General features: G+C 46.2%; 1 protein-coding gene across 1 annotated transcript in view; it reads right to left on the reverse strand.

Annotated features, from left to right (window-relative positions):
- PKNOX2 (PBX/knotted 1 homeobox 2) overlaps positions 1-14,795 on the reverse strand; it is a 244,608-nt gene that overhangs the window by 24,331 nt on the left and 205,482 nt on the right. The window contains exon 6 of the mRNA XM_025049206.1: positions 6,984-7,172. Coding sequence (XP_024904974.1) covers positions 6,984-7,172 — 189 coding nt within the window. The remainder of the gene's footprint in view (positions 1-6,983; positions 7,173-14,795) is intronic.

A 14,795-nucleotide genomic window follows, 5' to 3' on the forward strand; every position in this document is an offset into this window, starting at 1 on the left:
CAAATGAACCGATAATGACTATGAACTCTGACATTGTGGTCTGCCGGCTGCATAGGAAGGAAGACCTAGCTGTGTTCACCTCACCAGCCACTGTCAATAGGAAAAGGGCTTATGCTGCCTGGGGAGATGTAATTTCCACTAAAGGAAGAAATTTCTGGAATAAATTAAGATGGGAGGAAGAAATGAAGACGTGAAGGAAAGAACTGATAGAAAAATTTTCCTTTGAGTTATTTTGGAATGCTGTAAGTTTATCTTACCACGAGGCTTGTGAAACGGAGGAATGAACTGGATAACCTGCAAAGGTCTTTTCACCTGAGGAGTTTAGAAAAACCATTCCCTAAGATTTACTGCGTGGGTGGGTGAGAGGCGAGTGGGTTCAGGGAGTACCCAGGCCCCACAAGCGAAGTCTGGTGAGCCTCAGCTGCCTGGCATCCACCCCGTCCCAGCCACTAGGGGTCTCTGCGGATCCACCAGCCCAGACCAGCTCCCCAAAGCCTTCCCAGGCCTCCCAGGAAGGCAGGCTTGTCTGTGACTTGCCAGGGCTGGGGCGTGGGGAGTCGCTTTTGAGTGCTTCCCTTTTGCTGCAAAGCCTGTCCTGACACACCCCGGGCATGGCCATGGCCCACACTCTTGACTCTAATGCTTCCTGAGGGCCTGACGCAGTAGACATATAGCACAGCGGTTCTTTCTCACGTCTGCATCTTATTTCCCTAGCTTGGTTTCGGGTTTTGTTTTGCTTTTGTTTGTTTGGCCGGTTGATTAGTTGAAGGTTTTTTGAGAGAAAGAGAGGTCTATCTTTGAATTCCCCTAAACTGCCTAGCACAGCGTTGGGCACATGGTAGATACTCAATAAATGTGTGGCCTGGGCTTTGGCCTGGGATGGGGTAAGTATGTGCCTTCGGGGAGCTGGGAGGTTGCCGCTGTCCCCAGACACTTGGTTCCTGGCAGTGTCCTTCCATTCTGGCAGAGCTCGTGTCCTGTCTTAGGCTAGGAGAAGCTGAGTTCCCAAACTCGGGGAAGACAGTCACATGTAAACAGCCACCTAATCCTGTTCTTATTCCACTCCTGTTGGGGGCTTTAGTCTCAAGGGAGAGGCACTCTGGCTTGTGGGGACATATGGCAGCTGCAGCTCTTAAGGAACATTCCTTCACGGAAGGAGAGGCCTGCTCAGGTTTCCTTCGCCTGGCTGGAAGGGCCCTCTTGGTCCCTAGGCCCCCTGAGCTAGGGGACTGGGGGCTAGGAACTGACAGGAGGGATGGATTTAATGCTTAATGCAGGAGTTAGGCAGGGCACCTCCTGGAACTCAGCTTCCCGTCATTTTGGTCTGGGCATGTCCCCTTTTCATCTCAGTGACAATCTTGCAGGTATACCACCTTATCCTGCCCCTGTCCAGCTGTAAGACTCACAGGTCAGGTCCTCAGGGTGCCTGGCCACTGGGCAGAACTGGGAATTTGGCTGAGGTGACTGCCTCCCACCCCTTTGGCTTCCTGCTCATCTTGAAAATGCAAACTCCTTATACAGGTCAATAGGCAAGTCTACCTTCCCTAAGGAGTATGTACTGATTAGTCCCCTGCCCACTTTTTTAGGGAGTAGTAGCACAGCTGGGGAGTTATAACTGGTCAGCCAAGTTCAGAATCTCAGAATCGCGTTCACTTTGTACTTCTCCCTACTTTTAATCAATTAGCATATCCGAATTCTTTCTTCCCAGGAATTAGGTTCTTCCTCTCTAGTCTCTAAATCCCTGTGCTACAGCTAGGTAGATTCACCCCTCCCCATCTAGAATGCAGGACCCCTGGTTCTTCTTTCTGTGTGTCACAAAAAAGTAAAAGGACTTATTATACTAAGTAGAACATCGACTCTGGAGTAAAGCATCCCAGACTCTGCCGCTTATTAGATGCGTGGCCCTGAGCAGTGTCTTAACTTCTCTGAGCTTCCTTTTCCTCGGGTACGAAATGGAGTACAGCCTTGTAGTGAAGAGTAAATAAGATAATACATGTAAAGCATCTGGTACATACAGTGCTGGAGACGGAGGGGCTTGAATAAATCTGACATCCTCCCCTTTCTCTGCCAGGTCTTCTCAGAGCAATACAAGAGGTGGCTACTCAATTAGTCTTCATCGTGACTCCGACCCTTACCCCATTGACTACACTCTTCATTAGCTTTAAAATCTTTGGCAGTTGGCCATCACTATCAGCCTCCAAGTGTAACCCCCCCACAAATTTGGCTGCAAGACACTCCGTCACTACATTTGGAGGTTAGAGATCATGTCATATCCATTTTTATATTCTTGGAACTGAGCAAACTCAATCAGTGGTTGGATAGGGACTCTAAAAGGTAGTCTCTGTTCCTTTGCTTCTCCTAGACTTCTCTCTGGACTGGGAACGCTCACCTTCAGAGCTCCCAGATAGTCTACTAACCCTCACCTCCCCCCACCCCCAAGCCTGCCTAAAATGCCCCACTCCCAGGCCAGTAAACCTGCAACTTCTCCAATCGCAATGGGCAAAACTCTCCTGCTGGCCTCACTAATCCACGCTGAGGTTTGTTCTGTCTCTAGGTGGGAACAGACTCTGACCATGAGATTGTGCAGGCTGGGCCTGGGCTTTCCCTGGGGGAAGGAGGATGCTGAATGGTGACAGGGCAACTTTCAAGCCACACACGTGGTTTGCTCAGTCCAGACTCCTCCCGTGGCTCCTCCCCCATCTCTTTGCAGCTCCTTTCCTGCCCTTCCTCATCTCACTCACCCTGAGCCTTCTATGGCTCACACAGTTTAACTCCTCAGGTGTGACTCCCAGCCCCTCCCCATAAGAGGGGGTGCTCCTTTTCTATGATTCACTTGTGTTTTCACAGGACCTAGCATGGTACACACAGTAAGTGCCTCCCCGCCACCACCCAAAATACTTGGCAACTGGATGAGAACTGTGGCTCGGCCCCATTTGCCCTGGCATAGAGTCGAGGTTTAAATCTCCATGGAGACAGAGGGATGGATTTCAGGTCAAATTAATACTTGGGCGAGGCGGGAGTTAGGTTCTCTCTAGTGGACTGGTTTAGTTTGCGCCGTGTAGATAAAGATAGGATAACCCTGAGTTGGAGTCTGATATGAGCCTCCTTACAGAGGATGCTGCCCCTGCATGAAGCCTGGGTGTCATCAGGTGCAGGCAGTACCAGATGGCTTCCCAGGGACGTGGAAAGAACAGGCTGTGGCCCAAGTCCTTGAAACTGTTTTAGTTCTCTGGCTTGGTAGAAGCAGTCTCCCCCACTCCCCACTCCCATTACATCCCCAAAGAGAAAACTCACGTCTAGAAATGGAAGGCCAAGCAGGGAACATGCCCAGACCCAACAGAGCTGGATGGGGACACAGTATGGCATCTGAGGAGGGGGCAAGGGGGGATCCATTTGAATAAAAAAACATGTACTTTGCAACACAAGGCTGAATGATTAGCACATGGGGAAAACCATGAGCCAGCAGTTTTCAACAAAGCTGGCGGGTGGCTGGAATGTTGATCCCGAGGATCATGTTCCAGAGGGGAGACACCCCTCCCCAGGCCAGGCTGGCACTCAGTGCTGCTATTTCAGGCTGGGAGGATTAAGATCGAACCGTGATAAATGCGCACGCGCGTGTGCACACACATGCATACACACACACCCTCACGTATGCACACACATGCACGTACTAGACACTCTTTTTCCCTCTCCTCTCCACACCGTCTCCCGTGCCCTGATCCGGAGGCCCGCCTCCCGCACTGAAAAGTCGCTTGGCAGCCCCAGGTCTCTCCTTGGGAAAGGCCCGTGCTGGCCACGGCTTACCTCAGCGCGTCAGCGACGGGAGCCTGACCGGGGACATGGATGGGGACGGCTCGTGGCACATCCTACCCGCCTCTTCCTCCTCTACACACCGCAGACTTGGCACTGAGCCACACCCTTTATCTCTCGATCGCCACGCCCCCTCCGAGCTCTCGTCTCTGACTTTCTTCACCTCGCTTCCCGTCCCCAGGCTGAGTCTCTTCCCTGTGTCGCTCTTTTCCTCAAACCTCCGCCTTTCTCTATCTCCCTCCCGCGCGAGACACTTGACATCCGTCTTTCTGTCCCTTTCCCCTTCTTCTATTTCTCCTTCCTCCTCTAGCTTCTTCTTGCTTCTCTGTCTCTATCTCCATCTTTCTCATTATATTACTTCTTTTGACAGATATTTACTGGCCATCTCTCGTGCGCCAGGCCTTGTGGTAGCCGTCATCGGGCGTGGGTTATAACAACAATACTATCCTGTCTCTACTCAAATAACGTTTGTTATCTAGGAAAAGAAAATGAGGCTTATACAAGTGACTATAATATAAAGTCACATGTGACATGTACCCTATAAAGGGCCCAGCGTGCTACAGCTGCTGGTTGGCAAAAAGAAAACTCCATTCTGGATGGGGTGTCGGGGAGCCCTCCACTGGGAGAGCAGCCCTGCTACTGCCCACGGGGAAGAGGCTCAGTTTGCTCCTGCAGAGATGTGGAGGCTTCGCCCCGAGAGATGCACGTGGAAGGACGGTGACTTGGGAAGGACTTAAATGTCACAGGGAAGGTTGTGGAAACTCTGGGGGGCAATCAGAGTTTTTGAGCAGGAGAATGATATGAACAGAGAGCCAGGAAGATAAATACAGCAGCAGAAGCTTAAGAGGTATGTGTGTGTGTGTGTGAGAGCATATGTGTGTTTGCCCATGCATGTGTATACGTGTGTGCATGTGTGCACGTGTGAGTGTGCGATCGTGGGTAGGAGGGCTGAGGACAGCCAGAGCGGACCAGGAGTGGGTTAGGAAGCCCTGACAGTGGCCTGTGTATAATTACCTTATTTACTCACTGAAGCCTGAACTAAGTAGGTGGCAGCAGTCAGAGGAAATGAAAAGACAAGTTTGAGAAATACCTCGCTGAGTGTCTTTTCCTTTCTTTCCTAGTGTCTTTGTTTTTGTCCGATTGTCTGATTTCTTTCTAAGTGGATCAGAGGCTTTCTGCAGCGGCCACCTCAGGGCCAGCTCCACGGTCAGGCAGAGATCTGACGCGGGGAGTGATAGTAATCAAAGTTCTTTCCTCTTTCCTCGGAGCCGAGAAGCCCTGAATGCTGTGCTCCCAGGAGGACTGACTTCTGTAGGCAGCATCTCTGAGACCTTGCTCACCCAGAGCCCGTGTTTGCTTCTCTGCCAGCCCTGCATCTCCAGCGACTCTGCTGGTGCAGCCTCATTCGTCAGCCTCGGGACCCCAACCCTGAGACCCCAACCCCGTGGCTGCTAAGGCCTCTGACCCCGCTGTCTTTTCCCACTATTCCGGTACACCCCCGACACCAGAGCTCGGGGTAGAGTTGGAGGGCCCAGGAGGGGAAATGCAGAGCCTCTCCAAGGACCTGATTATTTCCAAAGACTGGTGCTAATTTTCTGATATGATCCTCACATCTCTGTGAGACACTAAACCCTCATTACTTTTCCTGACCGATGCATTCTAATTAGATCAACACTTAAAAAAAATTCACAATAGCCACAGGATGGCTTTCCATCTCATTAACTCCTCACTTATTATTTTCATGAAAATTACTGATAAAAATGTGCATCTCCATTTGGTGAGGCCTCACAGCCTCCTCGGCGCCTATCTTGCATCTCTCCCGTCACCGGGGCTGCGCAGCGTCGCCATGGTAACCCACAATAATAGAAACTAATAAATTACAAACGAGATGCTCGTTGAGCAATTATTGTCCTCTTTTATGCAAGTTTCTTGCTAATTTTGATCATAAGGGAAAGTACAATAAGACTCTGAAGGAATGAGTCTATTTCAAGAGAATATTAGCAAGCAGAAGCCTGGGCGGCTGTTTTCAGATCTGTAATAAAGTGATTTGGTGATTTCAAGCAATGGGAAGAGGAAATAAACTTCTTGTCTCATGTCCCATGCAGTATTCACTATCAAGTACCACCAAGATCTCACCAGGGTGGGTTCGATTGATACTTGTTGTCAAAACGTGCAAGGCATGGCTGGCCTTCTGGAGGTCACCACGTCCCTTCCCCTGCCTCTACCAACTTAGAGAGATGGATTGTACGTGTCGATACTTAAAACTTAGAGATACAAATGGCACCCCCTTTCTTAGGCACTCTTTCCAGCATCTCTTGCCGATCATCCTTACAAAGTTCACCCATATCTCCAAGCCTGATTGTCCCATGAGAAGAGGCTACTCTAAACCTCCTCGTGACATTCCATGTGTCTGTCCTGGACTCTGGAACTCAGTGGGAAAGGAAGAAAGTGGGGACTCTATGGAGTACATAGACACCAGTGAGTTGGAGGGAAAGGTATCGCCAGACAGCTTTCTTAGCTTGTAGGTTCTGGGAAAATAATCTTCCCTAGAGAGAAGAGCCCATTCTCAGCCAGAGCACATAGCCACTGTTTCCACATTCCCCAGTTTCCAGGATGAAGGTGGCAGGTGACTTGTGAGAGGGTGACTTCAGGTGACATTTGTAGTGGGAGGTGGATGTGCCAAGGTACGGTGAACAACTAGACAACGATCAGGGAGAAGCAGCCCCTTGGGGGACTGTCTTCATCTATTAGGTGGGCAGGATTCAGGAAAGGACCACTTTTCCCAAGCCTTCTCAGGAACCCAGGGAACTCAGCAAGCCTTCCTGAGAAGTCGATGGGGCTGGGATGTCTGGGTCCATTACCAGCTCCATCCCTGCCTCATCTCTTTAACTCTCGTGCTCATTTCTTAGGATATCTTGAGCCAGGAAGCCAGGAATCACTTTGGACATTGTCCCCCTCAGATCCGGTCATCTTCTAGGGAATACTAATGCCCTGTCACGGTGGGCTCTGGTCGAAAAGGGGCTGTGGTGCCTGACGAATAGGAGGAGTGGATCAGAGGAGGGCCCGTACGGCAAAAGGATCCAGTGAGTCTAATCCACTTTCCTAGGTCACGGGGGAATCTTCAGACATTCCTATATCTGGCTTAGGACATTGGACCCAGCCTTGTGTGTTACCTGTGAGTGAAGGTTTATGGAGGGCTGGTTGGGGGAGTAGGGCCCTCCAAGATCATTCCTGAGCAGGTTATCACTGTGCATCTTTGTTTTGAGGCAGGTGATGTAACGGTTACAAAAGTCCTTGCAGAGTTCATTGACTTTCTCCAACTCCAGCAGGTGGATTCTCAGGACCTGGATTGCCTTCACCATCTGCGGAGAGGGAGGAGAGGTGAGCTCATGTTTTCATATCGCGTTTCCCTTGCTGCCTTGACTCCCCCAGCCCCCACCAAGCCCCAAGCAAACCAGGGGAGAGGAGCCCATCCCCTGTCCCAGGTATATGCTTTCTCATCCACATAATTTAAATTCTCGTTATTTATCTGCTGAGGGTTCACTCGCCTTGAGCCCACTGTTATCACAGCTGTTCTCAAGGCAGTTGTGGTATTCTGAGAACAGCACTGGCCTTAGAGCTAGGAAGAAGAGTCTCAAGATCCTGCCATTTATGACCTGCGTGGCCTCGGGCAATTGCTTAAGCTCTCTGCACCTTATTGTCTGACAAATGGAGATGATGATGCCCTCCCTAACGACCCTATGGGTTTATTGACAGGATCATATGAAACTGCAAAGTGTAAAGCACTAAATAAGCACGAGGAAGATTGAGATTAGAGTTCCTTGCGCGTGCCTCGAGAGGTCAGGGACTGTCTATTCTTAAAAACCTATGCTGAGTGCATCCCATGATAGAGGTCACCTTGTAGATGCTCCACTGATCTTTGCTAACTGACCGAATCACCCAGCACGAATTTGCTGGGTGCTCAAACACCTAACTGTGGTGGCCTTTACTGTGACTTTTGGGATGTTGTACGAGTGCCTACTACCTCTTCAAGTGGACATTCCTAACCTTTTCAGAGCAAGAAGTTATTTCTCAGTTGAAGTTTTTCTCTTTATCGTTGTTATCATTATAAAGAGAAAGTGCTGTGGGAGGTATGGAAAATAGAGGATGAAAAAAAATACTACCCTTGATCTAATCACCCTAAAAGAATGAGTGTGTTTTGCCTTTTCCACATGCATATGTTTTAACACAGTTTCTATCACCTCGTATGGACAAATTTGTTTCCTGTTTTTGCCCTTACCAGATGTATTTTTCTAATTGGCAAAATGTTTTTCTTTATTCTCCCTTCTAGATTGTGAGCTTCTAGAAGGTGGGGATGGTGTCTAACTTGCTCACCATGTTATCCCCAGCACCAACGCATACAAATACTGAGTAAATATTTACAGAATGGCTGAAAGTTATTGAGTAAATATATTTTTAATTGTTGCAAATCATTCCACGTGTGTGCCATACTTAACCAATTCCCTATTATGTGCCCCAGGTAACCAATCCCCTATTTAGATTACTTCTAATATTTCGATTTTGTAAAAATTGTTACAGTGACTATTTTCCAAACTTATAGCTTCTATCCATGTTCTGCATTATTTCTTTAGGATAAATTCCCAGAAGTGACAGAAAAAAAGCTATGGACATTCTTTAGGCTCACGATAAATACTGCCAAATTTCTTTTCAAAAAAGCGTTGTTCAAATAATGTTGGAGCTATTGGACGTCCACAAGCAAAAAAGAGAACGTTGATGTAAATCTCACATCTTGTACAAAAATTAATTCAAGTGAATAAAAGACCTAAAAGTAAGTTATTAAACTATAAAACTTTTAGAAAAAAACACAGAAGAAAATCATCAGACCGAGGACTAGGCAATGAGATCTTAAACTTGACACCAAAAGCATGACCCAGAAAAGAAAAACTTGATGAATTGGACCTCATCAAAATTAAAATATTTGTTCTTCAAAAAGACCCTGTGAAGAAGATGAAAGGACAAACAGACTGGGAGAAAATATTTACACACCACATATCTGACAAAGGACATATCTGGAATATATAAAGAGCTTGCAAAACTAAACAGTAAAATACCAGACAATCCAATTAGAACATGGGCAAAAGACAACATCAGACATTTCACTGAAGAGGATATACAGATGGCAAATAAGCACATGAAAAGATGTTCAATGCCATTAACCATCAGGGAAATGCAAATTAAAAACACAATGAGGTATCACTACACACCTATCAGAGTGGTTAAAATAGGAAAATAGTGATAACACCAAACGCTGGTGAGGAACTGGACGCTGGATCACTCACACATTGCCGGTGGGTATGTAAAATGGTACAGCCCCCCAGGAAAACAGTATAACAATTTCTAACAAAACTAAGTATATGCTTACCATACAACCAAGAAATTGCACTCTTGAGCATTTATCCCAGGGAAATAAAAATGTATATTTACATAAAAACCTGTATATGAATGTTCAAAGCAGCCTTAATTCTAATAGCCCAAAACTGGAAACAACCATAATATAATTCAGCAGGTGAATGGATAAAGGCATGTGGTACATCCATATCATGGACTAGTACTCAGGAACAAGAAAGAACAAACCACTGAAACGTTCAACAACTTGGGTAGATTTCAAGGGAATTATGCTGAGAAAGAAAAATCATTCTCAAAAGGTTACATACGGCACGATGCCATTTATATAACATTCTTGAAATGACAAAATTACAGAGATGGAGAACAGGTTGGTGGTTGCCAGGTGGTGGTGGGGGGTGAACCATTCTGTATCTTGACTGCCATAGTGTGTACGTGAATTTACACATGTAATAAAATTGCACATAACTACACACACACACACACACACACACACGTAAAACTGGTGATACCTGGGGAAACAAAGATGAGAATCTCTCCCAGAGAATTTCGACTTCGGGTGTGAGTAGAGCAGCGTGGCTGGAAGCCAGTGCCACGGCCCTCACTGAGCTTCATGGCATTTTAAGTGGGGAGCGACTGAGGAGTTCTTGGGTTGGCATTTGGATTGTCTGACAGGCGGAGACTGTACTCAACTAATTAAGGGCTCTTGGAGTACTCAATTAGGCTGTCACTCAAAGACGGAAACCAATAATTTTGTGTCTTCATGAAGGGCTCAATCACAGGGTCTCGTCCTAAGGGAGCGCTCCCTCCATGAGGCCGAGACTAATGGAGACTGTGCTGTCCCAGGCGCCGGGGAGAATAGTGACTTTAGCATGGATTATCTGGACCGAAAAATGGAGTTAGGTACTGAATAAATATTTGCTCTTGCCTACATTTTCTACTTGACTTTGGCCACGGAGATCTTGGTTTATGTCTCTCAGAGTAATTAGCACAGTAAAGGTATTTAACAGATACTCATCGACCGATAACAACAGCAACATATTTTTTATACTACTATGTCTTAGGCCCATGGCATGTCTTGTCTTATTTCCTCCACAGCCATCTCTGCAGGTGCTTACGTTATCGTCCACACTTTACGGCTGGAGTAAATGAAGCCCAGAGATATGGTTTTACTTGCTTCAAGTCATACAACTGGTAAGCGAAAGAAATAGGGTATGAAGCCAGGTTGCCTGTGTTGCTCAGTCCTCAATATGGGCTCTCAGGATTTATGTAGGTAGAGAAAATGGCAGTTTAAGGGTACGTGGTTTAGGGAGAAAGTGGCTCAGTGACATAAATTATAGGGTTTCTAGGAAAACCAAACAACTTTGGGGACATTAAAATTTCCAGAGCACTTCTTGGTAATCTTCTCTCTTTTCGCTGCTCAAATTTCTCCTCTCTCACTCCTGGCCTAGCCCCCAGGAGCCAGAATACCTCACCAGTATAGGTGTCGGCTTCCTTGTGCGTGAAAAAGAGAGGGTTGGACTGTCAGGCGCCGTCCGTTTGCTGATTCTCTGAACATTACCAGGACTTCTGCTCTCAGTTCACTGACAGTGCTATACGGGCCCGTGAGATGATCTGGGCCACATTCTAGGTGAGTGGAAAGTCCAAGCTCTTAAGAAATGAGGCTTTCCCAGTCAGAACCTTATAGCCTCAGACCACCTGATTGAGTTCTCCTGTGAATTTATCAAATTCTCTCCTGCCTTAATAGAAAGTGCTTACTCAGCCTTCTGTATACACCAAGAACATTTAGTGCCTCCATAAACTCAACCTCCCTCGATTTCATGTGATCCGTTCAACATAAATACTGTCTCACTAGATGCCATACACTGGACAAGACATCTGACTTGACTAAATTGTCCAATGAGCTTTGTCTTCTCCAGACAAAAGAATCCTAATTCCTTAAACCTTTCTTTTCCCCGCCTTTCTTCCCTCTCTTCCTTTCTTCTTTCCTTTTGTTTCTTCCCTCCTTCTTTCTCTGAGCTTTCCTTTACTGGACTATCTTTCATTTTTAATCAACATTTTATTCACTCACTTATTTTTAAATCTTTTTGTGAAGTAATACATACACATTCACACACGCAGAAAAGTACACATATCTATTCATTTATTTTTAAAAACATAGCCAATAAGGACTTATTATTAAAAAAAAGAATCAGAAAATACAAATGAGTAAAACAAAATAAAAAGTAAAATCTACCCAGTTAGCTTTACTCAAATGAAATACACGCACACTGTGCTTGAACCGGGTCTGGTGCACTGTGGCCAAAAATGGAGCTACCTTTTAATCTAATAAAGCGCAGTCGAAGGATTACTTTTTTATGGGATAATAGACTTGGTTTAAAGATTTAAGAAGGTAGAGTAAATCATAATGGTATTCTGAGGAAATGAATATGTAGGACTTATTCAATATTAGAGAAAAAGATGGGCAACGCCGTTAATGTGGGGTGGCTGTCTGGCAGAGCAGAAAGCCTGTGGGGTTTATTGTCAGACAGCCTGGATCTGAGTCCAAGCCTACTGTTTACAGATTGGGTGATACTGGGCCAATGCCATGACTTCTCTGAGCCTCAGCTTCCTCATTTGGAAAACGGAGATATGATCATCCCTAATTCCCAAGATCTGGGAGGGGCTAAGGGAGATAATAATGTGAAAGTGCTTTATAAACCACAGGGAATCAAATGCATACACGTTTTTAACCTCTTAATAATTTCTATTTCCTGTTGTCTCTTCTATTGCTATTCCATATTCAGCTAGTGGGAAAATAATCATTCCCAGTGTTTTCTTCTATATTTATGTTTCATGAATCATCCTCTGTCCCATGTATTTGCAATTTGGGGTTTTTGCCCCTAAATCAGAATAAATCTCTGATTTAGTAAACTGTTTTCCGAAGTGATCAATGTCATATAAAAAGTTATTCCAAACCTTCAAGAGCAATTAACAGTTGCATGTAATTTAATATCATCAGCAAATGTGATAAATGTGTCTTTTAATTCCTTTCCCCAAGTTTTGCTTCATCTTTTAGCTTCTCTCCCTCCCTTCTCTTTCAAAATAAAGGAAAGTCCTTGTTTTCAAAGAAGCAAAGCAAGCTGCAACCTTACATTTTTGTCTCATAACTGTGCACTAGCCTCACAGGTCCCAGGAAAGTACACAGGACTGGGGCTCCTTGTTTTCCATGAAGCCACACGGTGTGATGTTCCGAATCGATTATTTTCTGCCTGGGAATTCTGGACAAGTGTTTTAACTTTCTGTAAAATTTAGGATGATGATAATGCCTCCACTGTAGAGCCGTTGTAAAAATTGAATAAGATAATGTATGCAAATGTTCTGGACACAGAGTAGCTATTTGATAAATGCCACTTCTTTATGCCAGTGTGCCCCTCCCTCTGCCATGAAGGTTCTCTCTAAAAAAGTGGCCTCTCTTGCAGAAAGTGGCCTCTTCATTTGATAGTAATAAATCTTGCCTTTGAAAACAATTACATACAGAGCACTTTTCAAGTTGCAAAACGCTTTTCTCTCCATTATCTCATTTGAGTCTCATAACCGCGGGACACATCTCTCCCGGAGATGAGGATATTGAGGCTCAGAGATTAGGGACCTGGCTAAATTGCAAGCAGCAGTTTAGGGAAGTGCTCGTGCCTTGCAGGGTAGATTCTTTCTACCCTCTTCCTCTCCTCCTTCTTTTGCGAGTTGGGAAGCTGGAACTAGTCTTCTTCACTTACAGAAGAAAGAGTTTATAAACACACATTCCTTAATGTGCTCTGAAACTTCCTGGGGGTCATTAGGGGAGCCGATGCTAAAATCTAATCAGGCATTTTTCCAGACCAGACCAGCTCTGCCTGACAGGTTGGGAGGGCAGGGTCACTGGAACAAGGAAAGGTGAAGACCGGGGACTGAGAACCGCCAAATGATGGAGGGATAGAATGAACATTTACGGATGCCATTATGCACGACAAGTTAAATCACTTTGAAGCCAATAATTTGGCACTTCCACTCCAATATCCTCAGAATTTGGAGAAGCAGTGTGGTTCAGAGAAAAGACGTGGGCTTTGGGAGTTAGACTCACTTAGTGCAAAGCCCAGCTCTGTAACTTACTGGCTTTGGGTTCTTAGGCCTTGAGTTTCTTCTCTGTAAAATGAGGATGGTCAAAACTACGTGTCATGGCAGAAACAAAGAGCAGAGCGGGTGCTTGAGAACCACGGGTTTCGGAGGCTGAGTCCTGGGTTTTCCATCTGCTGGGAGACCCTGAACAATTTACATAATCTTTCTGCACTTTACTTTTCTCCTCTGTAAAATGGGACGATAATAGTGACTCCTTCAGAGTCGTACTGAGGATTAAATGAGAGGCGACTAGAAAAGAATGAAAAAGACCTGGTACATAGAAAGCGCTAGGAAAAAATTAGCTACAGAGCAGAGTAACTGTGAGGAGTATGGGTGCCTGTGCTCGAGAACTGTATGTGACTCTCGCTTCTGGCGGGTGCTGGCTGTGTGATCTCCAGCTAGCGATGTCATCTCGTGTCTCAATCTCTTCATCTTAAAATGGGACTTTTGGGTTTGAAAAAAGGTTTAAATAAGAAAATATATGTAAAGTGTTTAGAAGAGCACCTGGCACATAATAAGTGCTCTATAAATGCTAATTGTTGCTAGCTTAGATTATTCTTATTTCCTTTTCCTTTCTCGGGGTCTGTAGAATTTTTTGCTCCTACGTGGACAGAGGACGTCTGCACTGAAGGCTGAAGTGAGTGACTCTGAGTGGGGCTGGCCGAGGTCTTTGTGGGCCCAGAGCTCTGGCATAGCTATTCTTCACAGCCTTAGGCCTCTGGCCTTGCCTCTTCAGAGTGGGCTCGGGGGCCTGCGGGGGCCCCATTTTGGAGCTGGCTTTGCGGTCAGGCAGCCATAATCTGTCCCTCGAGCCACACCAGAGTCTCATTAAAACGTGCCCCATAAATGTTAAAAAATTTACACATAAAAAATTTCCATGCATGAAACTGAAACCGTAGGTTTTACAGCCTCAGTTTGAAATCTTGCATAATATATAAAACCTCGGCCCTGCACTGGGGGCCCATAAATCAGATTTTATAAAACAAAAAGCTTTTACCTTTCAAAGGGGTTTGGGGAACTTGCAAATTTTACAAACTTTACCAACTGCCAGTCAGAGGCTGCTGGGCCCAAGCAGGGGATCGGTGGGCCAGGTGAGAAAGAAGCCTGGTGAGCACGGGGTGAGTGTGGGAACCGGAGTGGAGGGTACCCCAGAGGAGGTACTGAGGGGCATTCCGGCTTAGCCACCAAGAGCTGGAAATGAGGGGTAGAGGAGATCAGAGTACGGGGGCCAGGGCAGAGGTGGTGGAGGTACTCTTTATGAAGGAGGGCTTTACTGCTCCCAGGGAGAAGAGAGGCAGGCGGTATAGTGGAGGGAGCACCGTATTGGGAGCCTGCAGCCCTGGTTCTCCTCCTGAAGTGATTTCCCTTCTCCGGACTTCGGCGTCCCCGTCTATGAAATAGACTTGCTTCTCTCTACGGTTGTGTTCCCCCACCCCGCCCTCCCCACC

This window comes from Pteropus alecto, unplaced genomic scaffold (assembly GCF_000325575.1).
Source record: "Pteropus alecto unplaced genomic scaffold, ASM32557v1 scaffold135, whole genome shotgun sequence".
NCBI classification, from domain to species: Eukaryota; Metazoa; Chordata; class Mammalia; order Chiroptera; family Pteropodidae; genus Pteropus; species Pteropus alecto.